This window comes from Lithobates pipiens, unplaced genomic scaffold (assembly GCF_037356315.1).
Source record: "Lithobates pipiens isolate NorthernLeopardFrog02 unplaced genomic scaffold, aLitPip1_a1.2 Scaffold_8, whole genome shotgun sequence".
Taxonomy (NCBI): domain Eukaryota; kingdom Metazoa; phylum Chordata; class Amphibia; order Anura; family Ranidae; genus Lithobates; species Lithobates pipiens.
Genome location: NW_027507903.1, coordinates 410,831,553 through 410,859,300, shown reverse-complemented (window position 1 = coordinate 410,859,300; position 27,748 = coordinate 410,831,553). Strand labels below are relative to the sequence as shown.

At 41.4% G+C, this 27,748-nt stretch overlaps 1 protein-coding gene across 1 annotated transcript in view; it reads left to right on the top strand.

Annotated features, from left to right (window-relative positions):
- The window catches only part of APBB3 (amyloid beta precursor protein binding family B member 3), a 133,833-nt gene that overhangs the window by 81,083 nt on the left and 25,002 nt on the right, over positions 1 to 27,748 (top strand). The window contains exons 5-9 of the mRNA XM_077474130.1: positions 4,772 to 4,912; positions 6,580 to 6,707; positions 12,589 to 12,594; positions 16,750 to 16,864; positions 20,357 to 20,444. Of these exons, the coding sequence (XP_077330256.1) occupies positions 4,772 to 4,912; positions 6,580 to 6,707; positions 12,589 to 12,594; positions 16,750 to 16,864; positions 20,357 to 20,444 (478 nt within the window). The remainder of the gene's footprint in view (positions 1 to 4,771; positions 4,913 to 6,579; positions 6,708 to 12,588; positions 12,595 to 16,749; positions 16,865 to 20,356; positions 20,445 to 27,748) is intronic.

Sequence of the window (27,748 nt, the reverse complement as noted above, 5' to 3'; positions counted from 1 at the left end):
CAAAAAATTGTAAATTATTATTATTATACAGGATTTATGGAGTGCTAACAGTTTGCGCAGTTCTTTACAACATGAGGGCAGTGCTGTTACAATACAATTTAATACAGGAGTACTTTTTGGTGCATTAGCAGCCTGTTCAAATGAATGGGCTTAATGCAACACACATTAATGCATTAATGCACTACTTAATGCATGTGCACTGTTACAGTACAATGAATGTGTGAATGGTCCCTAATAGAAATAACTTGCAGTTACCTAGGATAAGACTAATGTACACACGATCACACATTCCGACAACAAAATCCATGTTTTTTTTCCGACGGATGTTGGCTCAAATTTGTCTTGCATACACACAGTCACACAAAGTTGGTTAGAATTTGTGAATGTCAACAATGCGGTGACGTACAACACGTATGACAGCAATAGAAAGAGGAAGTTCAATACCAAGTGCGCCAATCTTTGGGCTCCTTCCGCAAATCTCGTTACCATTCTTCAGTTTGTGCTTGTGGGTTCGTATTTTTATTACGTCTTTGATTTTCAGTGCGTTCTTGTCTGCTAGTTTCTGATTTGAAGCTCAGGCCTTTCTGTTTTTAAGTGCTTTCTGTTAGTTCCTTCTGACCAGCCAACCATTTTGAAGCCATGAGGACCCTCACCCTGGACCAGAGGGTTTATAACTACGATCTGGCTAGAACCAGAAGAGTGGTGGAGAATGCTTTGGGGATAATGGTCAGCCGGTTCCACCTATTCTTTACGCCTATCAAAATGGCGGAATATAAACTTAACCATATAATCCTTGCATGCTGCATTCTCCACAACTCTTTAAGGAGAAATTCAATGAACTATGTTGCCTCAGTTGGGCCTGAGGCCAGACTTCAAGAAGAAACCCTGACAGCGCTTGAAGCTGGCCATCCTGGCTTGCCCCCCCAAAGCACCCTCAAAGTAAGACAGAAGAATGTCGAGTACTTTGTGGGTAGAGGGGACATTGATATGCCAGAAACTGTTTAAGAAACATTTTATCAACAATTTTTTAACTTAAACTGAAAGATTTCCTTTGATTTACTACCTGGGATTCTTTTAGCTGTCTCCTAGGTTCTCCAATGAGCTTTTCTTTTTGGCCATTTTCTTCAATAGTGCAAATGTAATTTATTTGATACATGGGGTGACAATCTCTTCTTCAGCTAATAATTATTATGTTGTGGGTCTGCTACACACACCATGTTTTTGTTGTTAATATATGTACCATGAATGAGTTTTGTGGAGTCATGAAAATGGCATGATTGTGGCAAATTATAAAGCACTGTGGGTGTTATTTATTAAAGGAAATTCCACTTTGCACTCCAAGTGCACTGCAAAAGTGCACATAAAACTGCACTTGTAGTGCAAAGTGGATTTTCCTTTAGTAAATAACCCCCATTGTCACTGTAAAAACCAACTTACTACAAAAATTGTTATTGAGCATTGAAAAAAGAAGCCACACATTGTTGAGAAGAAAACATTTTACTCAAAGCACATTCACATGTTCATTAGAAAAAGGTTTTTGAACAAACCAACATCTTTGGTGTATAATTTTTTTTCCACATTGTAAAGATCTTTTTTGGTTTAACAGGCATGTTTCAAAGCATAACATACACAACTCAGGAACTTATAAAGTTCGACTTTGATAAATTGAAGGCAATATCAGACATTAGTATGTCCAAACAATGTTGATATTGCCTTTTTCAGATGGGGTGATGTCACCCCTGTAAAAGCCAAATTTTGAAGATGCACACAAATTGGGATTCAGACTGGGGATTTCCCTCCTGATCCCATGCCTAATGTCAACATGTGCTAGCTCCCATCATGGGGGATCAGTGGACGTGTTTTGGGGGTGCAACCCCTTCCTCTCATCTAATTGAGTTGCGAGGAAGGGGTTGCACCCACAAAACGCGTACATTGATATCCCGTAATGGTAGATAGCACATGTTGACACACTGTGTTGTTGACACACTGTGTGCATCTTCAAAATGTGGCTTTTAACCACTTCAGCCCCCAAAGAATCTACCCCCTTCCTGACCAGAGCACTTTTTGCGATTCAACATTGCGTCGCTTTAACTAACAATTGCATGGTCGTGTGACATTGCACCCAAACAAAAAAAAATTTCCCCACAAATAGAGCTTTCTTTTGGTGGTATTTGATCACCCCTACGGTTTTTATTTTTTGCGCTATAAACAAAAAAAGAGCAAAAATTTTGAAAAAAATGCATTCTTTTTTACTTTTTGCTATAATAAATATCCCCCAAAAATATCTAAAAAAAACAATTTTTTTCCTCAGTTTAGGCCGATACGTATTAAGCGATTACAAAATAGGGGATAGTTTTATGGCATTTTTATTAATATATTTTTTTTTAAATGGTGGCCATCAGCGATTTTTTATTATGACTGCGACATTATGGTGGACACATCGGACATTTTTGACAAATTTTTGGGACCATTGTCATTTATACAGAAATCAGTGCTATACAAATGCACTGATTCATGTGTAAATGACACTGGCAATGAAGGGGTTAACCACTAGGTGGCAGTGTAGGGGTTAAGTGTGTCCTTGGGGCATGTTTCTAACTGTGGAGGGGCGTGGCTGTGTATGACACGTCACTGATCTCTGCTCCGATCACACGGAGTAGAGATAAGTGACACTGTCACTAGGCAGAGAATGTTACATTAGCATCTCCCGTTCTTCCTCCCTGTGAGGCAATCGCGGGTATCCCCGCGGCGATCGAGTCAACGGGTCCCGCGACCCGACTCACGGAGCTTGCCGCGGGCACACGTGTGTCCGCTGCTCACTGTGTGTCCACTGCATAATGCTTATAATTATAAACATTATTATGGAGATCTGACGAAAAACAAAATTAATATTATTCATGAGATCACGAGAAATAATAAAGAAACCAGTTTGTCAGAACTCTGTGTGAATATCAGCAGCAAAACAACTTAATTATTCTAGCATTATAAAGAAGAAGAAAATGTACTGCATTAAACTATTTAAAAAATTGCAGTGTAACAAATGTGCTATCTCCTTTACGAATGGTAGTTTTACCAGACCGAGCACTTCCGTCTCGTAATTTATTCTGAGCATGCGTGGCACTTTGTACATCAGAATTGTGTACACACGATTGTAATTTACGCAAACGGATTTTGTCGATGGAAAATTTGATCTCAAATTTTGTGCAACGAAAATTCCCGAAGGAAAATGTCCGATGGAGCCTACACACGGTTGGAGTTTACGACAAAAGGCTCCCATCGAACATTTTCTTTTGGAAAATGCGACCGTGTGTATGGGGCATTACTCTTCTGTGTCAACTTCTCCAAATGAATGGGATGCAGTAACATCTAGCTCTAAGGATGAGGAGCCTGTAGGTGCCTCTGCTGTAGTTCAGACCTTCATCAGCTCAGCCCCTCAGCTACAGATACAGATAAAAGTTTTAAGGATAAGCACCCTCCTCCTCTATAATGTCCAGAAATTGTTCTCTCTGTCCCCTCCAGACAATCCCCTGAGACTTTCCTCCTCCATCCCTTGCTGAAAGTGCCCCATCTCCATTGTAGCTAACCTTCCTACAGCTAAAGATGTTTAGTCATTCCCTATTTAGAATTTAATCGCCATAACTCCACAGATGCAATGACAGCTCAGCATGTCAGGGGCCAAGGGTTGAGGAGCAATGGGAACCTCTGTAGTTAAATAATTCCCCAGTCAGACATCTGCTCTGCAGAAGCAGTGACAGCTCAACTGATCACTGCTGTCACTTGTAAACAAAACCCAGCACAGAAAGGCTTCCACTACTCATTTCTTCTCTCGGGCTCTGATTGATGACCTCATCCAATGCAAAGCCCAGCAAAAGAAGCAAGAAGTGAAAGCCTTCCTGCATACTTCCTCAGCCTACACTGTAGACTAGTGACAGGGAATTAAAGGGACAGGCAAAGCTTGCATTTCCTGTAGATAGTAATGTGCCAAAATTTCTTCGGCTACAGTACATTGATAGCACCAATGTAAACTAATCTCAGTCTGTAAAAGAAAATATATACTTACCTTTCTAGTGGCCCATGTCTTGAAGCTCTGCTGTGTTGTAGATTTCTAGCCTTTATTGTTATCTAATGCTGTGTACACACGACCGGACTTTCCGGCAGAAAAGGTCCAATGGTCTTCCCCACAGAGTTCCGACGGACTTTCGACTGAGTTACGATGGACTTCCGACCAGACGGACTTGCCCACACACGAATGGACCAAATATTGTTTGTTTTTAATGTGATGACGTACGATGAGACTAGTAAAGGAAGTTCAATAGCCAGTAGCCAATAGCTGCCCTAGCGTCGTATTTGGTCTGTCGGACCAGAATACAGACAAACGGTTTTACGGATAGAGATTGATTCCGTCGGACAGATTTGAAACATGTTCTATTTCTAGGTTCATCAGATGAAGCCCACACACGATTGTAATATCCGACGGAATGAGTCCGTCAGAACTTTTCTGCCGAAAGTTCGGTCGTGTGTGCGCGGCATAAGAAGGTCGAATACTTGCACCCCAGCTGCACACTGTGACTGACTGACTCCTACACTACAGGACATAGGAGACGGTGATTTAAAAAAATAAAATAAAGTCCTCTAGCTAGTAGATTAATTTAACGGATGAATTAATTAATTAATGACTTATTATGCCTAGATTATATAGTAGGTGAAAAACAGTACTACACAGAGAAATCGTTTTGTTTTTTCCCCAGATAATATTTGTTTGTTTTTTCAGAGCTTTGCAGTTCATTGCCTAGGCTGGGTGGAAATACCCGAAGAAGATCTAGCACCTGGAAAGAGCAGTATCACTGTTAACAATTGTATTCAACAGCTGGCTCATACTAAGTGTGACAGTAGTGACATGTCATCTAATGAAGTGAGTTGCCTGCAGTCATGAACTAGACTACCTTTTATGACACATTTAGCATCCCTATGTGGTTGCTACTGAAGTGACCATATGTTACTATATGTTACATGTACTAGACCTGGGAAAGCCTGGACAATTGCCCTTAAAATGATCGCCAATGCAGAAAATTTTGAATGGGGTAAAAAGGTATCCTTTTGTGCTGTTCAAACTGCAGTACATTATTCAAGGAAACAAGTAAGAGTAACGTATGTGCTCCCAATGTCACCCATAAAAGAATGCAACCATGTTTAAGTCAGAACATTTACACAGTTTACTTTAAGCTGAGTTCTCTGTAAGAGGACAGCAAATTTACACTGTTATACAAGCTGTACACTCACTACTTTACATTGTAGCAAAGTATAATTTCTTCAGTGTTGTCACATGAAAAGATATAATAAAATATTTACAAAAATGTGAGGGGTGTACTCATTTTTGTGAGATACTGTAGGTAGGTAGGGCATACAAATAATAATAATAATGTTACCTGTACTTTCTTTCTTTTTTTTTTCTGCCAAGGTCACATAATCTCCATCCTTTATATCATCACAGTATAGATGGGAGGGGGCTGAGCTACACAACAGTGAGCCTTATATCCTGTGACATTGCTTTAGCTAATCTATGCCCTCCATTCCAGGCCAATTTTAACAGAGTGTGCTCTCAATCAGACGTGAGCTTCTCCCCCTAGGCAAATCAGATGCTTGACTGATAGTGGACTCCAATGTAAAAATTATATGAAAGGGGAGGGGTTGTAATAGCTAGTATGGCAGCAGGATTAAATGATTAGTTATACAGGACATATATATAAAAACATCTGTTAGACTCAAAGGATACATGATGATAGCTATTACACTACCTCCACTTCCATACCATTCAAGGCATTGTCCACTGTCATTCAAGCATCTGATCCTCCTAGAGGTGGAACACATGCCTGACTGACAGTGTACTCCATTCTGAATGGCCTGGAAGGGAGGGCATGGATTAGCTAAAGTAATGTCACATGACATATGGCGTGCTGTGGTTTAACTTCGCCTCCAACCCAGACCATGCTGAATAGCCATCATGTGACCTAGTATGTAAGTTGTGTATAGTAATACACAGCTTACTTACTTAGTTGCCACTGGGGTGGTAACACTACAGAGACCCTATGAGCCTGCAGATCATTTACCACCAGGAAGGAGGAAGGCCTAGTAATTCCAGGATAACCATGTACTTTTTACTACAGGAAACATTTACGGTATATTAAAACTAAGGGCACAGATAGTTAATAAATAAACCCCTTGCCAGTGCCAGGTTCTTAGCTGTCCCATTGGCTTTAGAACAAAAGTTGTAGTGGTAGTGGATTTTAAATCATTGAGACATTTGTAAGTTATCTTGACTTCAGTGTTGTTCTAGTAGAAACTTTGGTAGGCATACAGCCTAGGAGCCCTAGCTAATATACAACACTGCAGGATCTCCAAAGGTGTGAATAGGCACCTGGCAGGTGCTACAGAATGCCATTAGCCACTTAGTACTGACTTGTGTTTATTTGACTTTGGTTTTATGCTGATATACATTTTTATAATATACTTTATGCAGAATGGCAACATAGGTCTGTTATTGACATACATGTATGTTTCAGTATTTTATTTGCATTTTAGGGGGAAAATATGGTGATGATTTTGAAAAAAGATACAATGAGCTTGGTGGATCCACTTGATCACAGCTTGATTCACTCTCAACCGGTCATCAACATTCGAGTGTGGGGTGTTGGCTGCAATAATGGAAGGTATTCAAGTTAATAATAAATATTTATATCTCTAATAATAATTGGCCTTCCCAAGGTTGACAGAACACTTAGCAAACAGAGCTTGGTGGGCATAGGCATGGGTTTTGAAGTGAAACTGCATTCATGTCTTAAAGTGTATGCATTCCAAGTACATTATATGTTTTGGACACAGTAGGGAAGAATTAGAATCCTCACTGGGGAGATTCAACACTCTTTATATGCCCTGGTGGCCATTGTCACGGTTGTCACTGGAGCTAGAGGTGACAGGAAAGCTCTACAGCTTTTCTGTGAGGAAAACAAATTTCCGTTTAGTATGCTTAACATCTTGGCATATTACTGCTATGAAAAGTCACTCAGAATTCATGTTGAAAGGTATACACAATTGTTAAAAGTCACCTGGTCTTCTGTGTCACTTCCTAAGACTTCCTAGGGGAAGAATCCTGTGCCAGCTTTCTTTCCTTCCTTGTATGGCAACTGGGTGAGCTAACTGGTATCTAAAAACAGAGGTTACTATGCAGGCTGAAGAGCATGCAGCTTATCTTTCTAAACATCCTTGGCGGGAACCTGAAAAACCTGGAGAGCTCAGTATGCATATGGCATCCTCCAGCTCTGAAATCAGAACTCTGTTATACCAACCGCAACTCCCAATGCAATGTAAGGAGCTTCCCTGACCAATAGAGAGGCCAACATTTCTAGGTGTTGGGTGGTCAAGTTCAAACTGAAGATATTTAAGAATGCATAGGGGCCCAGGTAGATTTAAAAAAAAAACCTCTAAAATGTTGTTAATTAAAAACAACCCAAGAGCGATACTTGACTTTCCTATCTGCCAACTTTACCATCCATCAGTGTTTCTCAACATTATTATATTTTTTAACTCTATATAGCAGCAGAAACTTACTTAAGACCTGGTTATTGTGTGGCAATTTACCTATAGTATTTTGAGTGTGGGCCAGAACCTCTAAATGGGATTTCAATATTTCTAAGCCACCTGTTTTGTTTTAGAATAAGTAAAACATCTACATCAGTTTGTTTCCTCTCATATTACCGTACTTATTTGTTGAAACTGTCACGGAGTAAGTTTTTTTTACCAATGATAAATACTGTTGTATACAGTATACCCCCTGTGGCACACACCAGTGATTGAGAAACTCCATACACAATTTTCTTCATAATCTAGGTGCAGAGCAGCCTCCAAAGTAGCAATGTGCAAAGGAATTCCTGATCACTTTTGGTAATGAAGGAAATGTTCACTGATGCCAAATGAAAACATCTTATGATGAATGATGGTTGATGATTATTATTTGCTTGGAAACAGGTCAATTGTAATTATAGTTATGTTGGTATTACATGAAGTATAAGATGCTGTAACTCTGTCCAAAAGGTATTAGAGTGACAAAGAAGACTTACAACCCTGGTCACCAGTCCAAATTAGCAATGTGGAAAGCAGAGTTCTCTCTTGGCAAGTATCCACTTTCTTTGCCAAGCGTACACATAGAAAATTAAATTGGTGACAGCATCAATATTTCAGGGGTTCTCTTGTCCCTATTTATTGTACAGAAAAAAATGTCTTAACAGCAAAATAACATGGAACAAAGTATTTTTTAAGATACTAATGTTGCTATTTTGTGCTACATTTTATCTGGATAAAGTTTTACATTAAACACTTTTTATTTTGCTCAGAGAGCCATTTCACTCAAAAAGAAAATCAACTTTTACACTCCAGTCATAGTGCTATAAGTTAATGATGCAATAGGCTTAAAGTTGATGTAAACCTCAGACATTAAATATGAACAAAGCATTATCTTCTATAGTGTGTACTTGTCTCAATAGGAATGATAGGGCTGCCTTTGGTCATCTGCTATCAGCATGAATAACTTCTGACAAGTTTTCCTGTCACCAACAGAAAAAAAGGTGATAGGGAGAGAGCTCCAGCACACAGCCTGTGATTGAAAGCCCCAGATCTGTTCCTATTTGCTGTGTGAAGGGGGTGTCTCTTCTTTCCAATCAGCTATCAGAGCTCTCCTCACTAAACACTGCAGTGTGTAACTTCAGCTCCCTGACCCATTTTCTAAAAGCTCAGACAGACTTTATAAATTCTGGACTTTGAAAGGCTGTAAAGAAGAGAAGACTACAGATAAACAGATACAACATATGTTTCATCTCTGTGTATCACCTGAGGCCAGTCACTTCACTGGGTATAAGTAAAGGGTTTACAACCACTTTATTTCACAAGCTAACACACCGGGAATAGTATACTTTTTTTTTTTTAAAGTGAAAGTTGTTTTTAACTGTGTCTAATGAGATTTGAAAAATACAGTTATGTGTCTAAATTAGAGAGCTTTGTGAATTGTGTATGCAGTTTACCATATTTAATGAAAAGTGTCAAAACTTTGATAGCTGCTGCAAGTCCAGAGTGAATTGATCAGCTACCGCTTATTGTCCTGCTACAAAGCAGCAATTGGGCAGGACACTCTAACTCCTCTTTCTTATCTACGCCCCTGTCTGTGAACTATAAACGTCAATAAGAAGAAAAACACAGGCACCTCTAGGTTAGAACTGTGAGCATTTTAATGAGATACAGGTGCATTATCCACTTGCATGGAGGTTAAGGAAGTTAGGCACAAGGCCATCCACACTGGCGTGGCATTCATTGCAGAGCGGTGTTCTGAACATCTGATTTTTCTGCCTACGGGGGAGAAATCCTAGCCAGCAGGATCTCTAGGACCACAGCCAAGAAACTGAGCCTTGGATCAGGCCGATGGTGAGGGCTGGAATGCGGTGCCAGGCGTGATGACGTCACTGGTTGCAACAGCGTTTCGGAGCATGCGCACTGGTAGATGGGACTCAGAGCGCGCTTTGTCAAGTTAGTGAGACTTTGGCTGGTAACAGCCTTATATATGCCTTGGAACACTGTCATCTAGTAGAAAAGATGTAACATACTTTCCAACATGAAATACCCAGAGCTAAAATAATATAGATATCAACAGACTCTTAACCGCCTATGGTTTAACAGAACTAACATGACATTACATATCAGCCTCTCAGAGGCTGAGCGATTCCATAGGCTCTGCGAACATGAAACATATTGGATTTATTCTCTTGATACTCTTTTGCCAGGGGGACTAAACAAGGAACTAGAGGTGTCCACTATATTATAACATTTCCGCACCATAATAACCCTCTTTTTTCCCCCTCCTTTTCCCTAGGTATCTCTTCTTTATCATGATGGTTTTCATATAAAATACTTTTCTGTTTTGGGGTGGGGGGAGGTTTGTCCCAATAGTAAGTAAACATAGTGTTACTGTTAATGTCTAAACATCTAATTCCCCCCCCCCCTCTTTTTTCATCCCTAGCCAAAAAATCCCCCCCCCCTCATTTTTTTCCCTTCCCATTTAACCCCCCCCCCAAAAAAAAACCCTTCCTCCTCCCTCCTTTTACTCCCAATAGCCCCTTTAAGGTGCAATTACCTCACCACGTTACCCCGTCACAAAACCATTACATTAGATGCTACTATTACTGCATATAAATTCTATTATCGCATAAATTTATAATAAAAATCATTGCTTTGAAAAAGGTATCTAGGTACTACTGTTGCCTGTGTGATATACACACAGAGTGTAAACATATTCTTTTAATTAACTTACAATTTATTTAAATGCATATATAGTGGTCATAATTTCATGCATCTTCCCATATACATCCCCCCCCCCCCCCCGACACATACTATTAATTTTAATTGTAATAATGAATCCATTTAATCCAAAGAAATAAATGCAATAGTGTTTTTTTTTATTGATTTTATGCTTAAATGTTATTTTTATATATTTTTTTATATTTTTTATTGCCTATTCTTATTTGGAATTACCTCAGGAAATGAAGTTGATATGTAATGTCATGTTAGTTCTGTTAAACCATAGGCGGTTAACAGTCTGTTGATATCTATATTATTTTAGCTCTGGGTATTTCATGTTGGAAAGTATGTTACATCCTTTCCACTAGATGTTTTCCAAGGCATAGATAAGGCTGTTACCAGCCAAAGTCCACTAGCTTGTCAAAGGAGCATGCCATGAGTCCCATCTACCAGTGCGCATGCTTCCATACGCTGTTGCAACCCACCAGTGACGTCATCACGCCCGGCACTGCATTCCAGCCCTCACCATCGGCCTGATACAAGCCTCGGTTTCATCGCTGTGGTCCCAGAGATCCTGCTGGCTGGGATTTCTCCCCCACAGGCAGAAAAAACAGCTGTTTAGAACTCTGCTCTGCAGTGAGCACTACGTCAGTGTAGATGGACTCATGCCTTACATCCTTAACCTCCATGTAAATGGATAATGCACCTGTATCTCATTAAAATGTTCACAGTTCTAACCTAGAGGCGCCTGTGTGTCTCTTCTCATATGCTTATCTGGAGTCTTCTTTCAACTCCCCCCTCAAAGGCTGCCAAGGTTGTTTTGGACTGCTAAAGTAATCTATACAGGTCTTCCCTCTTCATCTCTCCCCCTCCACATATACTGAGTATCCACTTCAAGGACTTATTGATGGACTAATGTATTAAATCTCATACTATTTAACAGCACCACTACCCATTTTTTTATTTATTTTTTTATAAACGTCAATAAATTCCCTAAATTTACACTCAAATGTGACAGACATTTTTACCAGTCTAAAAGTCTGCTTGTGCCTGTGGATCATCTTTTCTATCTGTAGCCTGGAACCCTAATAAGACCAACCCACATCATCCAAAGACATGCAGGTAGGCTTATTGGCTTCTTTCCAAAATTGGCCCTAGTATGTGAATGGGGACCTTGGATTGTGGGCTCCATGAGTGTAGGGACCGATGTGAGTGTGCAATGTATAGGGATAGGGACAATTGTAGACACTCACTGAACTGGATGGACTGGTGTCTTTATTCAACCTTACTAACTATTAAACTATGAAACTCCTTTATTGGGTACAAGCTCCCTGAAAGGATAACCTACTCCACAGTGTTTCCAGGAAACATCAAAATCTCTTATCTAACTGGGAACCATAGATATTACATCATGCTTACAGCTTCTAGACAACAGCAGGACTACTAACTTTTTGTTGATTACAGTATTTGGCTGACATAAAGCTGACTATTAACATTCATTGGTTTTCATAGACCTCCATTGTAATTGAAAGGTGTCCCACAATCCTAGGAGTTGACCCAAAAAAGAAAGTTGAATGTTGGGGTGCCCCTCTGTGTGGCTACACGAAGAAGTAACCAACAGGCGGTTGATTTCCAGTTCTTCTGAAAATGACTTTCACTTTGTGGTATATACTATGTACAGAAATGCATTTTTTTCCTACGTTTCCCCTGCTGTGTTCACATATTTACATTGTCTGAGACTGCAATAGTTAACTTCCAGTATGGATTTTGACCTGTCCACATTCCATGAAAGGAAGATGCCCACAGGGACTTTGAGAGCTATTTATAGAATCTTCTATTGTCAGAATGAATCAGAGTTCAGAAGATCCTCCAAGAGTACACTGTGAGATGAATTATAGAAGTATCTTAAATGTGTCCTTTGGATACAGCTGTTAAGTGCTCCATTGGCTTTAGAGACGGCAAAACCACATGAATGAGCATGATATTTCCTTTCTTCAGGTCCATGTAGCTCCTTTGGGATTATAACCAAGAAATGCTGCATTATAAATAGTGAACTGTAAACAGGAGCTTGAAATAGACCAACATTACCCTTTCATGGCATTTTTACAAACTATGTTTAGCTGTGCTGTTAGGCTTATCTTGTATTAAATAGATAAAGCCAAATGCATTGTACTGTTTGGCACGCTTTTTAATATGTGGTTTTCTTTTTTTTTTTTTATCCTTTTGGCTTTCCATCTGTGAATCCTGAAGGGACAGGTACGCGGATATATGTATGTATAATGTTAATAATAAAATGATAAAAGGGAACCTTGCATGGAAAACAACAGGTTCATTAAGAAATAATTGAAGTCTGGAAGCTGTCTCCAAAATAAAGACAAGAATAGGACCAAAACTAGCCATCAAAATTGCCTGGGGTTTTTTGCTTAGCCGGTCTTTTCCACATTACTGGCTTACCATGCCTTGTTATGCATTGTAGAGTTGACCACCGAGTTTTGCTTCCTCATTTCAGAACCTTCAGCAAGGAGAACTAAGAGCAGTAGTGACATTCCCATATTTCACTCCATATCTCCTGAAACTAAGGTAGCCACATTTTTAAGATGAAATTAGAGGACACTCTACTGACCATGGGCACTTTAAACCACACCCAATAAAATGACACCCATATTTTAAGATGCTCTCAAACAATTGGTCACAATATTCTAGAATAAGAGGCAGATATTGAAGGTAGAAAAAAGTTTTCAGCATTGGTGGTCAGTGACGGTCTCAGGCTGTAATAACTTACCCCCCGGCAATGGTGGGTAGAGGCAAGCTCAGTCTAGGATTGCCCCCCCCAATCAGTAACAGGATCTGGTGGTAACAACCCCCCCCCCCATCATTGATGGTTAGTGACAGGCTAATGTTGTAATATTAAACCCACCTAGCATTGGTGTTCACTCTATTTTATTATCCAAGCACATACTCAGGCATTGCTGTATCTCTCTCTCAAAATATGGTGAAGGTAATGTAAAAAGACCAGTTCTGGTCTAGCTGTAAAGGTGAAGGATTTTAGTACATCTGTAAATGTGAAACTGTTTTTAAAATTAATTCCATATATCAGTTTGTATTGCTGGTGAAAATGCTGGAAATGCAGGCACCCCTGGACCTAAAAGGCAGAATGGGGCCAGGACTGCAGCAAGAATAAGAGGCCTTCACATTATATTCTTATTTTCTGCACATTTTAAAGCTCCTGATGCAACATTGCAGAACTCCTATGCACACAAATAATGTCAGCTTCAGACTTGTAACAGTGCTTGCCTGATGAAGGTGGTGTAGTCAGGTTCGGTAATGATCTTATGTCGCTAGGCCCTCCAAAACCCTAGTCAAAGCTTTCTGCCAGAGCCTGCTTGAGACAAGAGTTAATCAACCAGGGTGAATTTTCTTGGCTGATTGCTAGTGTTTTCTTTGTGAGCTATGCCCTCACAGCTCCATCAGAACATCAGGCTAAACCCTATGCATACTTCTAGAACTTGTGGATTGCACCTGATCCAGTTTCCATCTGAGGTCTGTAGGTGCCTTTTTGTGCAGGCATGATGTTAAGCACTTTGTGCAAGGAATTAAATATTCTCACTTTAGGAATGCTTAGGTTGCTATAGGAAGTGCATCTAAAAATGTACTCTCCTGATCACAATACATGGCAAATATTAGGAAAGTCCAAAAACTCATATGGAACTGAAAAACTCTTTTTTTTTTTTTTTTTTTGCAATAGGGGCTATTACCTGTCACATTCTTTACAATCAGCCCTTTTTAAACTTCTTTGCTCTTCTCTAATCAGTCTTCTAAAGGTTAGACCTTCATAAGGTGGGATTTATCCTTTGCAGCCATCAGTTATATATTGGCTTCTCCAATATTTCTTTCAAGTTTTACAAGTTTTTTTATTTTTATTGAAAAAGGAAGCATTAGCGAAGTAGCCCAACAATAGATATTCGTGCAGAGGAACATATAAATACATATACAATACAAGGTTCAAATTAGGGTATCAGTATAGATATTAAATGCATTCATAAGATGGGGTCAGCACTTTGCATTTAGTATGCTTCTCCCATATTTCACAATATATACACTAATTCTACCACTGCACCACTAAAATGTTGCTGTAAATCTATCTTATGATAACGGAACTTGTAAAAATTGCTTTTTTTTGCATTATTTGAACAGTGACATTGCTGAATGGCTGTGATTAATATTACAAATTCAGATGACAACACTGAAGGTTTATGAGAGGTTTAGCTGCCCCCACTCAAAAGTCAAGCTTGGCTTCTGTATCTGTGTCACAAATGAGCTCATGGCAGCTACCCTTGGGTATAACGCAATTGTGTTTCTCTGGCTGATGAGTCATGGTCATATTAGGAATGACGTAAGCTTGAACTTTCTGTGGCTATAAAAATACTGTACAATTGCAATTACAGTACAAAAGATTTTGCCATAATGTATTAAACATATATTTTACTGCTTCCATAACCATTCTTTAAATTGATTCCAAATTGTACACAGACCTTATAATGTGTACCATCGTTGTTCTTCTTTCCTTACGGCAACACTCAGGGCAAATATGAGGGCACATCACACAAAATATGTATCCTCTTAAGAGCCATGCAGTATGCTTGAGCACTGCTGGGTGTAATGGTGATAGCAGCTTTACCGATCTGCTCATAAAATATTTGGGATAGGTACACTCTTTGGCTTTGAAAAGTTGTAGGAAAGTTGCATCGTAAGTTAATACATACCCTGCTTGACTATTCAGCTGACAGGGACCATACATTTGGCAGCAGGTGGGAGGTAAACATACTGAACTGGATCACTTTTAACCACAGGCACTTAATAGCTAGGTTGGCTGCCATGTCTGCTGTACCCTCATTACCATCCTATAGATCAGTGGTCATCAACCCTGTCCTCAGGGCCCACTAACAGGCCAGGTTTTATGTATTACCTTGGGGAGATCCAGACTAGAATACTGCAATCACTCAGCAGCAAATTATATCACCTGTGATGGATTTCAGTTATCTTGCAAACCTGGCCTGTTGGTGGGCCCTGAGGACAGGGTTAATGACCACTGCTATAGATCACACAATAAGAAATGTATTTCTCTTGCCCAATACATATTTGTTATATATATATCATAGTTTACCCATTTATAACCACATTTTTTATTTTAATCCCCCTCCCTTTTGTTTCATAAACCAATGCAAAGCCAAATATATGCAATAACTCATAGCAACCAGACAGTTGATTGGTCAGACCTGTAAAATATAACTTTGGTTTGGTTGGTACTGTGTGAGCTGCAAAATCTAAAATATTGCAAAATATTTCTTGATACTGTTTGAACATACCTAATAGTTTAATATTTAGTTCTTGGACCTCTAGTGGCAGGAAGGTCTACAAACTCTGCAATAGGCAAGGCCATAAAGAGGCAATACATGTGCAGCACACAAAAGCTTTCTATTTAGTGAAACTGCCCGACTACCTCTCCAAAATAGAAAAAAATGTGGTGTACTGTATGTGACAGTAGCTTGGAAGAAATCCAAAACAGAGTGCTGAGATCTATGAAAATGCACCTAAAAGTGTAACTAAACCTCCTATCCTCCTACAGCCAAGAAAGCTACCATCATGATCTTTGTTTGGTCTTCAGTCACTATGTTGCTGCACATGTTATCAGTTATGACACCAGCCAAGTGATGGCTTGACAGTTCAATAGAGAGCCTAAGCAACTGCAACACTTATCATTTATGGCAAACCTTGAATTTAATCGCTTTGGAAAACAGTTACATTGAAGGGTTTAGTTCTACTTTAAGTTCTTTTTAATCAGAGTACACTGCAGTGTTTCAAGTTATTATGGTCCTGCAGTTTCTAGACCAGGTTAGTTAAACTGTTAAAGTCTCTATAATGTCTTTTAACAACATGAAGCTTTGAGATGAATGCCTCATGAAGTAGAAAAGAACAAAGGGTAGTATACATTTAAGCTGACTACGCACTGTACAATCTGGTTGTACAAACCCCCTTTTACAATCTCCTTTAGATTTACCAAATACCAATCTGTTTGTATGAAATCAAGTAGGCACTTGCATTACATAGTTGATAGTGGATCTAAAAGATTCAACAATCAGATTGTATAATGTACGGTCAGTTGTAGACCAATTGGACACAACAGAGCCACTGTTGACTCAACCAGTTTTACTAATAGGCTGTACAAAATAAAATTTACAAAACCATCTATAATAATAGATGGTGGATGAGCATGCAAACATGCAATGAAGAATTTGCAGGGAAGTCTTACCACTCCCAACACAATCCACTTATGTGAAGTTGTTTGTTAATGTTTGTTATATACTATTAATAGTCTAAAATGTCACTAATAAAATGTTTCTTCTGTTTTAGAGACTTTGCTTTTATAGCTAATGATAAAGATACCTGCATGCTGAAGTGTCATGTATTCCGTTGTGATGTCCCAGCCAAAGCTATTGCCAGTGCCCTCCATGATATGTGTTCTAAGGTATGAAGTTCTTAACCCAAGTATTAAAGAGTCTGAAGAAATGAGTTAATGTAAATAATTATATTAGTCTGTGTTACTGTTTTAAAATTGTGGTTAATTGTATAATGTGTAAACTATATACATATATACAGGACAACAGCCTTATTTACACTATACACATGTAGGCTCTACTCCCTGCTGTTCAGTACTACATATTGGGGGGGGGGGGTTTACTCAAACTGGTCCACACAAAATCTGGTGCAGCTTTTCATAGTATCCAATCAGCTTCTAGGTTTTATTGCCAAAGCTTAATTGAACAAGTTGGAAGTTGATTGAGTACTGTGCACCAGATTCTGTGTTCCCAAGTTGTAGTAAATCTCCCCCATTGTCTGAGCTCTCTATAAAGTCTATTAACCAGACTCACTGAAAATAATGGGGCCTGTTTATCATTGTTTTCACACAACATTCACGTAACTTTCACCCAATAGTCACACATATTCCACATATAATTCAATTAGAAAAGTATGTGAATCTTTTGTAAAAGTTTCATAGTTTCATAGTTAGTTAGGTTGAATAAAGACACCAGTCCATCAAGTTCAACCTGAGTGAGTGTCTACAATTGTGCCTATCCCTGTACATTGCACACTCACATTGGTCCCTACCCGCAAGGAGCCCACAATCCAAGGTCCCCATTCATAGGGATGCTACATTTGATGCTACAAAGAGTCTATATAGCACTGACAGATGTTGAATCTGTTAGTAAAGCAAATATTTTGTTCCAAAAGAACGATTTAAAGTGATAAGTAACATGGAGTTAGGCTTAAGCAAGAAGTAAAATGATGAGCTGGTTAGCTCCCCCAGTGCAAATTTTCAAATTGAAACACTGAATGCAATACAAAAATAAAAGAGGAAGCATATAAAAGTAAGTTTAACCTAAACTCTGAAATAATAACTCAAAATATAAACACACTAAAATGCACTATACTATCCCTTTAATGTTTCCAGAGCAAGAAAATTGGTAAGAATCTGACATATTTGCTTGGAGTAACACATTTCTTCCAGTCTTACACATAAGCTGTACTGTTAAATGATAGCAAGTATATACAGTGCACCCTAAAAATGTTTGATGCCACTGCTTTAACATATTGTGATTTAGACTTGCATCTATTAATAAGAAAAACACTTTTGTAGATTGTCATGTCTGTAAACTAAAAGTTGGCTTGATAGAAATCCAATAATTTGGCAAAGGGTGGCCATTGTTGGGATGATTCATCTCCTACTTTCTCTTTTTTCTTATGATCTCTGTTAGGCAGGTGGTATTTAATTATTATGAGGTTTTATTTCTTTTTCTTTTTTTTAAGTAGAAGTTGTTACTGTCCCCCTCAAAAAAGATAGCTCCATGACTGTCATGTTGGAGCAATGGCCTTAGTGCTTTCTGAGTCCCTGGCTTTAAACACCTAATCTGCATTATTGCTCTGGGTCAAATCAAATTATTAGCCCCCGTACACGCGGTCGGAAATTCCGACAGAAAAGGTCCGATCGGATTATATTGTCGGAAAATCCAATCGTGTGTGGGCTCTATTGGACTTTTTCCGTCGGAATTTCCGACAGAAAAAATTTGAGAGCAGGACCTCAAATTTTCCGACAACAAAATCCTATCAGACTTTGTCCGATCGTTTGTAGAGAATTACGATCGGACAAAGTGCCACGCATGCTCAGATCAAATTATGAGACCAAAGCTATTGACTACTAGCCACAACGTAGTCCCGTCATAACGAATGTCATCACGTTCTGAACGATTGTATTTTCTGACAACTTTGTCCGATCGTGTGTATGCAACCCCAGTTTCGGACAAAATCCGTCGGAAAAAATCAGACGGATTTTGTTGTCGGAATGTCCGACCATGTGTACGGGGGCTTAAAGGCATTGGATCAACATAAGAACCAACTAGAATATTCCAAAGAAACAGTCATCAATTGTAGCCTTATTTCTCTCACTGTATGCTTGGTTTAGTTGTGCTTAAAGGGGACCTGTCATTGCTGAGCTCTACTCACGATGAACATCCTTGCTACTTAGCTGTAAAACTGACCTTCTTGCATTGTGACCATGAACTTGTTTGCAGATAAGTTATTAATGTTTTCTAATCTGCATGCTTGTTCCTGGTCAGTAATCCAGAAGTTATTAAAGCCACAAATTCAGCAAAACAGTCAGGAAATTAACATTTAGGCTGGGTTCACACCATTGCGAATTGGATGCAGGAGATGTTGATTGGCTCTCTATGGAGCCGGTACACATATCTCCGCCGCTGGTCCAAAGCGTCTTTTGGTCCATTTCAGGTGCGAATTTGAAATTGGACCTGAAACGGTGAACCAGCAAACACCAGACCCTTGCTGTGGCCGCATGCGACTCATATGTGAACCAAGCTTTAAGTAGGTGTGCAGTGACAGCACTGTATTTGTCTCATTATGAGTTTACATTAACTTCCTTATGTATAAAGAATATTTATTATAAATGTATGACTGTTGTAATATACTGAATAAAAATCACTGACTGATGGTGTATGCCTGTAGCTGATGCAACAGCTTTTATAGGGCCACTTTTTGGTACTGGTTTCATTGTGAATTATAACCCTATTGTTAGCATGCCCAAATACTGCATTTGTAGGGGTGCTGGTCTTCTAAATATATTGTATTTTTTATGCTAACCCTGTAAACTGCTCATAGGTTTTAATAGGAGTACTAAAGTCACATTTATTACAATACATATGAACAAAGCACAATCACTGGCTCAAAATGCTGTATTAGTAATGATATTTTTTTTACTTTGGAAATGTGTGCATATCCTAAGTACATGCCTGGAGCTGCAGCTTTTTTTTTTTTGGTATTTCTGGCTCTGTATGACATCTAGCAGGGTGTTGTATGTTGGTGGTGGTGGGGTGATACTTCAGCTTCCTGCTGATTGCAAACGTGAAAGAATATATCTCTGGGCACCCCCTTAGATGTGCATGTTCAAAGGAGATAGTTGCATTGTGTAGACTTTAGCTATGCAGTCTGCCTGTCAGTTTCATGATTGCATTCTATCAGCCCTGGAACAGTATTGTACAACTGATAAACACAGCACAGCTAAACTCTGCTCCATCCAGTGGCCAGCAGGGAGAACCATGCTTGTCTAAAGGGTTACCAGTCATGTGCTCTTTCATTTGGGCTCATAACTCCTCATCACTTAACGCTCAGCTCTCCGTTCATCTGAATGGGTGGCTACAAAGGGAGATATTGAGAGGGCAGAATGAATCATAGACACAAGCATAAAGGAAATTAATGCATTGATCTCTGTAATGATTTGATGGTATTGCTGTGCATGAAATGATCACAACATTAAAGAAAAAAAACAAAACAGAATGAATCTATTGAGAATTGAAACTTGAAGCATATAATGTATATGTTTGTTTTTTGACTTTGGTTAAACTTTAAATACGAATTATACATAGACATTTTCAACTGTCTGTCTGTACAGATCATGGCTGAAAGAGCAGTGGCCAGTAACGCCATCACTCGTTCTGTTACCTTAGAGACGATCTCACCTGAAGACTTACCAGTGCAAGGTTGGTAGATCATTAAAATTATTATGAAAATAGATTGCATTGTAAGAAGGGCAGAAGATGATTTTTCACTGCTATAGCACCATGTACTGGTGTAATTTCATAATATTACTTCACTGCTTAGTCTATTCTATGAGTGCCACTGTACCATGTGTCAGACTTGTAGGGGAACTAATAGTGGCTAAGGATTGTAAAGGAGGGGTGGAATTGAACCTCTGCCATCCTATATTAGTGATTTTGTTCCTAATATTTTCCTAGTGACCACAGTAACGGGGAAAGAAAATTAGTGGAAACTCGAAAGTTGACAGTTGCCACTGGAATGTAAGGTTAGAGGAAATGTACAATGGTGACACCTTTTCCTGTGACAACTAACAAAGTTTCTCCTCACTTTGGAGAGATTCCTAAAAAGTTACTATTGTGTCTCTGGGACAGAAGTGAAGGAAACCTTCCCTCCCAAATGGGGGCACGGGGGCAAATGGGGGCATGGAAAGCATTAAAAACCTGACAGAAGGTACATTATCCCAGGTACTTTCCAAAACCTATACGTTACTCAACACCCCTGCAGAAAAAACCTGATCTACTGTTCATGCAGAATTGGGAAAATGACTTAGGCCGCGTACACACGGGCGGACTGTTCGCCCAACCTTGTTCGGCAAACAGTTTCATCAAACAGTCCGCTCAAAATTTGCATGAGCGGACTTGCCCACACACGAGCGGACTGTTTGACGAACAAGGTTGGGCAAACAGTTCGCTCAACTTTTGAAATGAACGGACTCGCCCACGTAAGGCGGAGGCAAATCCGCCCATTTCGAGCGCGTGTGCAGGTAGGCGGGGCCCGCGAAGGAGACGTCGCGGGCTCCGCCGCCTGGAATGGGCTTAAAGGGGAACCCCAACGCCGAAAAAAATCGGCGTGGGGGTTCCCCCAAGTCCACACCAGACCCTTGTCCGAGCACGCTACCCGGCCGGCCAGGAAAGGGGGGCGGGCGAGCGAGCGCGCCCCCCCCTCCTGAGCCGTACCAGGCCGCGTGCCCTCAACATGGGGGGTGCCTTGGGGAAGGGGGGGCCGCGCGGCCCCCCCACCCCAAAGCACCTTGTCCCCATGTTGATGAGGACAAGGGCCTCTTCCCGACAACCCTGGCCGTTGGTTGTCGGGGTCTGCGGGCGGGGGGCTTATCGGAATCCGGGAGCCCCCTTTAAGAAGGGGGCCCCCGGATACCGGCCCCCCACCCTATGTGAATGAGTATGGGGTACAATGTACCCCTACCCATTCACCTGTGAACTAAAGTACAATAAAAAACACAACACAGAGAAAAAATATTTTATTGCACAGCTCCGGGGGTCTTCCGTCTTCGGGGGTCTTCTCGCCGGACTCCTCCGCTATGTGTGTGTAGCTCTTTTGCTAGCGGAGGAGTCCGGCTTTCTTCCTCCCCGCCGCCGGCCTCTTCTCCCGACTTCGGGGGTCTTGTCCCCCTCTTCGGTTCTTCTGCCGGGCCACCGCGCCTGGTCCGGTGGCCCGGTCTTCTGTCGCCGTCTTCCGTTCTTCTGTCGCCGCCTTCGGTTCTTCTGCCGGGCCACCGCGCCTTCTTGTAGCTCTTTTACAGGCGGTGGCCCGGTCTTCTGTCGCCGCCGCCGCCTTCCGTTCTTGTTCTTCTTCTTGTTCTTCTTCTTCTCCTGGAGATGTTGACTCGACGAGCTCTCCGGCCGGAATGCCAGAGCCGCGCTGTGCGGTCACTTATATAGTGACAATGGGGCGGTGTCACATGGTATATGTCACATGGGTTGGTCACATGGTGACCCCGCCCCCTTACGATGTCATAGTCCCCATGTGACATCAACCCATGTGACCAACCCATGTGACATATACCATGTGACACCGCCCCATTGTCACTATATAAGTGGCAGCGGAGCGTGTCCCTGGCATTCCGGCCGGAGAGCTCGTCGAGTCAACATCTCCAGGAGAAGAAGAAGAACAAGAAGAAGAACAAGAACGGAAGGCGGCGGCGGCGACAGAAGACCGGGCCACCGCCTGTAAAAGAGCTACAAGAAGGCGCGGTGGCCCGGCAGAAGAACCAAAGGCGGCGACAGAAGAACGGAAGACGGCGACAGAAGACCGGGCCACCGGACCAGGCGCGGTGGCCCGGCAGAAGAACCGAAGAGGGGGACAAGACCCCCGAAGTCGGGAGAAGAGGCCGGCGGCGGGGAGGAAGAAAGCCGGACTCCTCCGCTAGCAAAAGAGCTACACACACATAGCGGAGGAGTCCGGCGAGAAGACCCCCGAAGACGGAAGACCCCCGGAGCTGTGCAATAAAATATTTTTTCTCTGTGTTGTGTTTTTTATTGTACTTTAGTTCACAGGTGAATGGGTAGGGGTACATTGTACCCCATACTCATTCACATAGGGTGGGGGGGCCGGTATCCGGGGGCCCCCTTCTTAAAGGGGGCTCCCGGATTCCGATAAGCCCCCCGCCCGCAGACCCCGACAACCAACGGCCAGGGTTGTCGGGAAGAGGCCCTTGTCCTCATCAACATGGGGACAAGGTGCTTTGGGGTGGGGGGGCCGCGCGGCCCCCCCTTCCCCAAGGCACCCCCCATGTTGAGGGCACGCGGCCTGGTACGGCTCAGGAGGGGGGGCGCGCTCGCTCGCCCCCCTTTCCTGGCCGGCCAGGTAGCGTGCTCGGACAAGGGTCTGGTGTGGACTTGGGGGGAACCCCCACGCCGATTTTTTTCGGCGTTGGGGTTCCCCTTTAAGCCCATTCCAGGCGGCGGAGCCCGCGACGTCTCCTTCGCGGGCCCCGCCTACCTGTACACGCGCTCGAAATGGGCGGACTTTCCGAGCGGGAACAGTACGCTCATTTCGAAAGTACAGCGGACAAGCCCACACACGGGCGGACTGTTCGCTCAAACACAGTTTCAGCGGACAGTTTTTCGGAATTTCCGAAAGACTTTGTCCGTCCAACTGTCCGCTGAAACTGTCCGCTGAAAGCCCACACACGGGCGGACTGTCCGCCCAAACACTGTTCAGCGGACAAGGTTGGGCGAACAGTCCGCCCGTGTGTACGCGGCCTTACAATGTACTTTCACAGCCATACAAAAACAAAATATTCTCCAATTCTCCCTAAAGTCATCTATCTGCACAAAAATTCAGGAGACAAATTATAAAATCTTAACTAGGTGGTACTATACACCTCAGTTACTGCATCGATTTTTCCCCAATACTTCAGATAAGTGCCGGAGGTGTCAGACAGACAAAGGGACACTTCTACATATATTCTGGACTTGCCCATTATTACAACATTTTTGGACGACAATTGAAAAAGTCATTCAGAAGCTGACAGATCGTGTAATTCAGTGAAACCCCAGGTTCTTTCTGCTGCACGCAACTGCAATTCCGGCACGGTCGTACAGGAAATCTGTGATCAGACATTTGCTTAATGCCGCAAAGTCGTATATCCCAGCTACATGGAAGCAAAACATGCCTCCATCAGTGGGATTGTGGTCGCGCAAAGTAGAAGATATTAAATCACTGGAAGACTTGGTGCTCACAGCCCAACACAAACAAGACAAACACTCCAAAACTTGGTCATTATGTTATATGTTCATTTTTTTCTGATGAAGGACAAACCTTACTGAACTCTTGAGTATAACACCAATATAGTCCAGTGATGTGACCACTCCCCTGTCATGTCCATCGCACTCGTGCTGAACAGATACCCACCCCCTACCCTTTTCCCCCTTACCTTCTCTATACTGCACCCCCCCTTTTCTTTAACTAAGGGTCTTATCTTCAATGGGTCTTCCTATGCCCCCAATGCTCTAAAGCCACAGAGCAGTTAATAGCCAGATTGCGTACACCAACCATTGCTTATAATAAGAATATCTAGATCTATACATCTATATAAAGGACACGGTTTGACTCAAGATCTAGACGATATATGTATACGAGGACTGACCTCGTCTTTTACTCTGGCTGACAGATGTTATGCTATCCCCCTCAGTGACTGAATGTGAATTTTTTATAGAAGACCCACATATACACTGGAAAAGCGAATTTGACCATTGTTGTACTGTACGTTTCTGTATTCCTTGTCCATACAATTTTCAATAAAATAAAAAAAAAAAAAATGACAGAGGTTCTAACTCCTAACCACTCTATCCAAAACAAAAAGTAGTCTCATTTTTTTTAAATTAAAAGCATTTATATAGTGTTAGCAATTTTTGCAGCACATTACATAGAATTTATTCACATCAGTCCCTGCCCTCAAGGTCCTCATCACACATACATGAGACAATTTATAATGGAGCCAATTAAATGACCAATGTGTCTCTTGGAGTGTGGGAGGAGAACGGTATACCCAAAGTAAAACCCACACAAGCACAGGGAGAACAAAAAAAAACATTGGCTAGAGCTTCACTTTAAGTCATCATAAACCAAACATATTAAGGCAATTTGGAAAGGATCATAGGCAAACAATATTTCCATGTGAACTGAATATTCCTCTTTAAGCTTTCTTAGATGCACAAATGTATCATGCATTGCTAGAACATATTTAATTCTAATATAAGAAAACTAGAAATTAGAAAAATGTATTATTCTCTCTTGTTAAGCCTGGAAAACTACCCAAAGTTAATGAGGGAACATTTGCTTTAGCTTCACACATTGTAACACAAACAGATGGACATTTTGTTTCATATGTCTCAGTCAACACATTTCACTGCCTGTGATGCCAAAATGGGAAAAATATATTAATGTAATAATATTTCCAATCTTTAGATGGAGTTATTTGCATGCCCGTGATTTTGACAGCGTGTACCAAAGTCACCTAAAATAGGAATGAATGTAGAATGAGCTAGGAACAAATTACAAGAATATATTTCACTTTATATATTATAGACTCTATTGTTTTTCATGCCATGTAAAAAAAGTAGTCCTGCTACCAAGAAGACAGACTTTCTATCTAGCCAGAGATGTAGAAGGGAAGATTTTGGGACATTTGGGTATTTATGTGTAAAAGTACAGAATTAAAGCTATGATTTTATGGACTTTGATTCATAATGTAACTCAGGGAAACCACCACCTTCTGCAACCATGCAGAGGTATACTTAGAGCCCTTTCACACTGTGCCGCCATGGGCATCAGCGGTAAAGCGGCGCTATTTTTAGCGCCACTTTACTGTAGTTTTAGTGGCGCTATTCAGCCACTAGCAGGGCGGTTTTAACCCCCCGCTAGCAGCCGAAAAAGGGTTTAATCCACCCAGAAAACGCCGCCGCAGCAGATTTTTGCCGGCGGTATAGCAGCGCTGCACCCATTGAGTTCACCGCTCCTAAGAAGCTGCTGGCAGGACTTTTTTTGATGCCCTGCCAGCGCACCGCTCCAGTGTGAAAGCCCTCTGGCTTTCACACTGGAGTGAATGGAGCAGCTGTTTTAGGGAGGTTTGCTGGCGCTATTTTTAACGCTATAGTGCCTGCAAAACGCCCCAGTGTGAAAGGGGTCTTACAGTGAGGGAAAAAAGTATTTAATCCCCTGCTGATTTTGTACGTTTGCCCACTGACAAAAAAATTATTAGTCTGTAATTTTAATGATAGGTTTATTTTAACAGTGAGAGAGAGAATAACAACAAATAAATCCGTAAAAATGCATTTCAAAAAAGTTATAAATTGATATGCATTTTAATGAGTTACATAGTTACACAGTTACATAGTTGGTAAGGTTGAAAAAAGACACAAGTCCATCGAGTCTAACCTGTGTGTGTGCGCTTTTATGTCAATATTACATTGTATATCCCTGTATGTTGTGGTTGTTTAGGTGCCTAGCTAATACTTTTTGAAATTATCTATGCTCCCTGCTGAAACCACTGCTTGTAGAAGAGAATTCCTCATTCTTACCACTCTTACCGTAAAGAACCATTTATGCAGTTTTCAGTCAAATCGCTTTTCCTTTAATTTTTGTGAATGGCCGCAAGTCTTTTTAAATGCTCTTTGGTGGAAAAGTTTTATCTCTTTTGTGGTGTAACCAGTATGGTATTTGTACATTGAAATCATATCCCCTCTCAAGCTTCTCTTCTCCAGAGAGAATAAGTTCAATGCTTGCAGTCTATCCTCATAACTAAGATCCTCCAGTCCCATTATTAGCTTTGTTGCCCTTCTCTGTACTCTCTCCATTTGCAGCACATCCTTCCTAAAGACTGGTGCCGAGAACTGGATGGCATACTTCAGGTGCAGCTGGACCAAAGTATTGTAGAGTGGGAGAATTATAATTTTATCTTTAGGGAGTTAATTCCTTTTTAATGCATGCCAATATTCTATTGGCTTTGCTTGCATGCCGTTGCTGATTCTGTCATCTACTAGGACCCCCAGGTCTTTTTCCATCCTAGATTCCCTCAGAGGTTCTCCCCCTAGTGAGTAGATTGCATTCATGTTTTTGCCCCCTAAATGCATTATTTTACATTTTTCTACATTAAACTTCATTTGCCATGTAGTTGCCCACCCCATTAATTTGTTCAGATCTTCTTGCAAGGTTTCCACACCCTGTGTAGAAGCTATTGTCCTGCTTAACTTAGTATCATCTACAAATACTGAGATTGAGCTGTTTATCCCATCCTCCAGGTCATTTATGAATAAATTAAATAGGATTGGTCCCAGGACAGAACCCAGAGGGACCTCACTTTCCACATTGGACCTGTCACCTACCTGATGGTAGAGCCTGATATGCAGAGGACGGCCTCTCTTACAGCTCTGACTTGGAGCCCCTGATAGAGCTGACAGGGAGCGCTGAGATGCAGAGTCGCACAAGTGCCTGGCAGGATCACGGAATCTGGAGCTTCACTGGAACTCCTGGCCCTACTGTAGAAGTGTAGTTAAAGTCTAAGAACAACAGTAAGGAACAAGCTGGCACCAGAATCCCTCAGGCAGAAGTGCAGATGCAGCAGCAGGAGGAATGATGACACTTCCAAGACTGAAGAGAAGGCAGGTACAGGCAGGCCAGGTCATACACAAGCGGGCATGTCAGGAACAGAGGCGGAGGCAGAAGTGGAGTCAGGATACAGGCCAGGTTGTCAATGGGCTGGCAGCGGAGTGGCGGGAGGAACAGGCAGGTGTGGAGTGGAGGACAAGTTGAGGTCGGATGCAGGCAGAAAACAGGAACGTCAGGAACAAGCCGTGTCACAACAGGAACAGAAGTCAGGTACACATCTCAGGAGGGATTTTGTCCCACTCCTCTTTGCAGATCCTCTCCAAGTCATTAAGGTTTTGAGGCTGACAACTGGTAACTCGAGTCTTCAGCTCCCTCCACATATTTTCTATGAGATTAA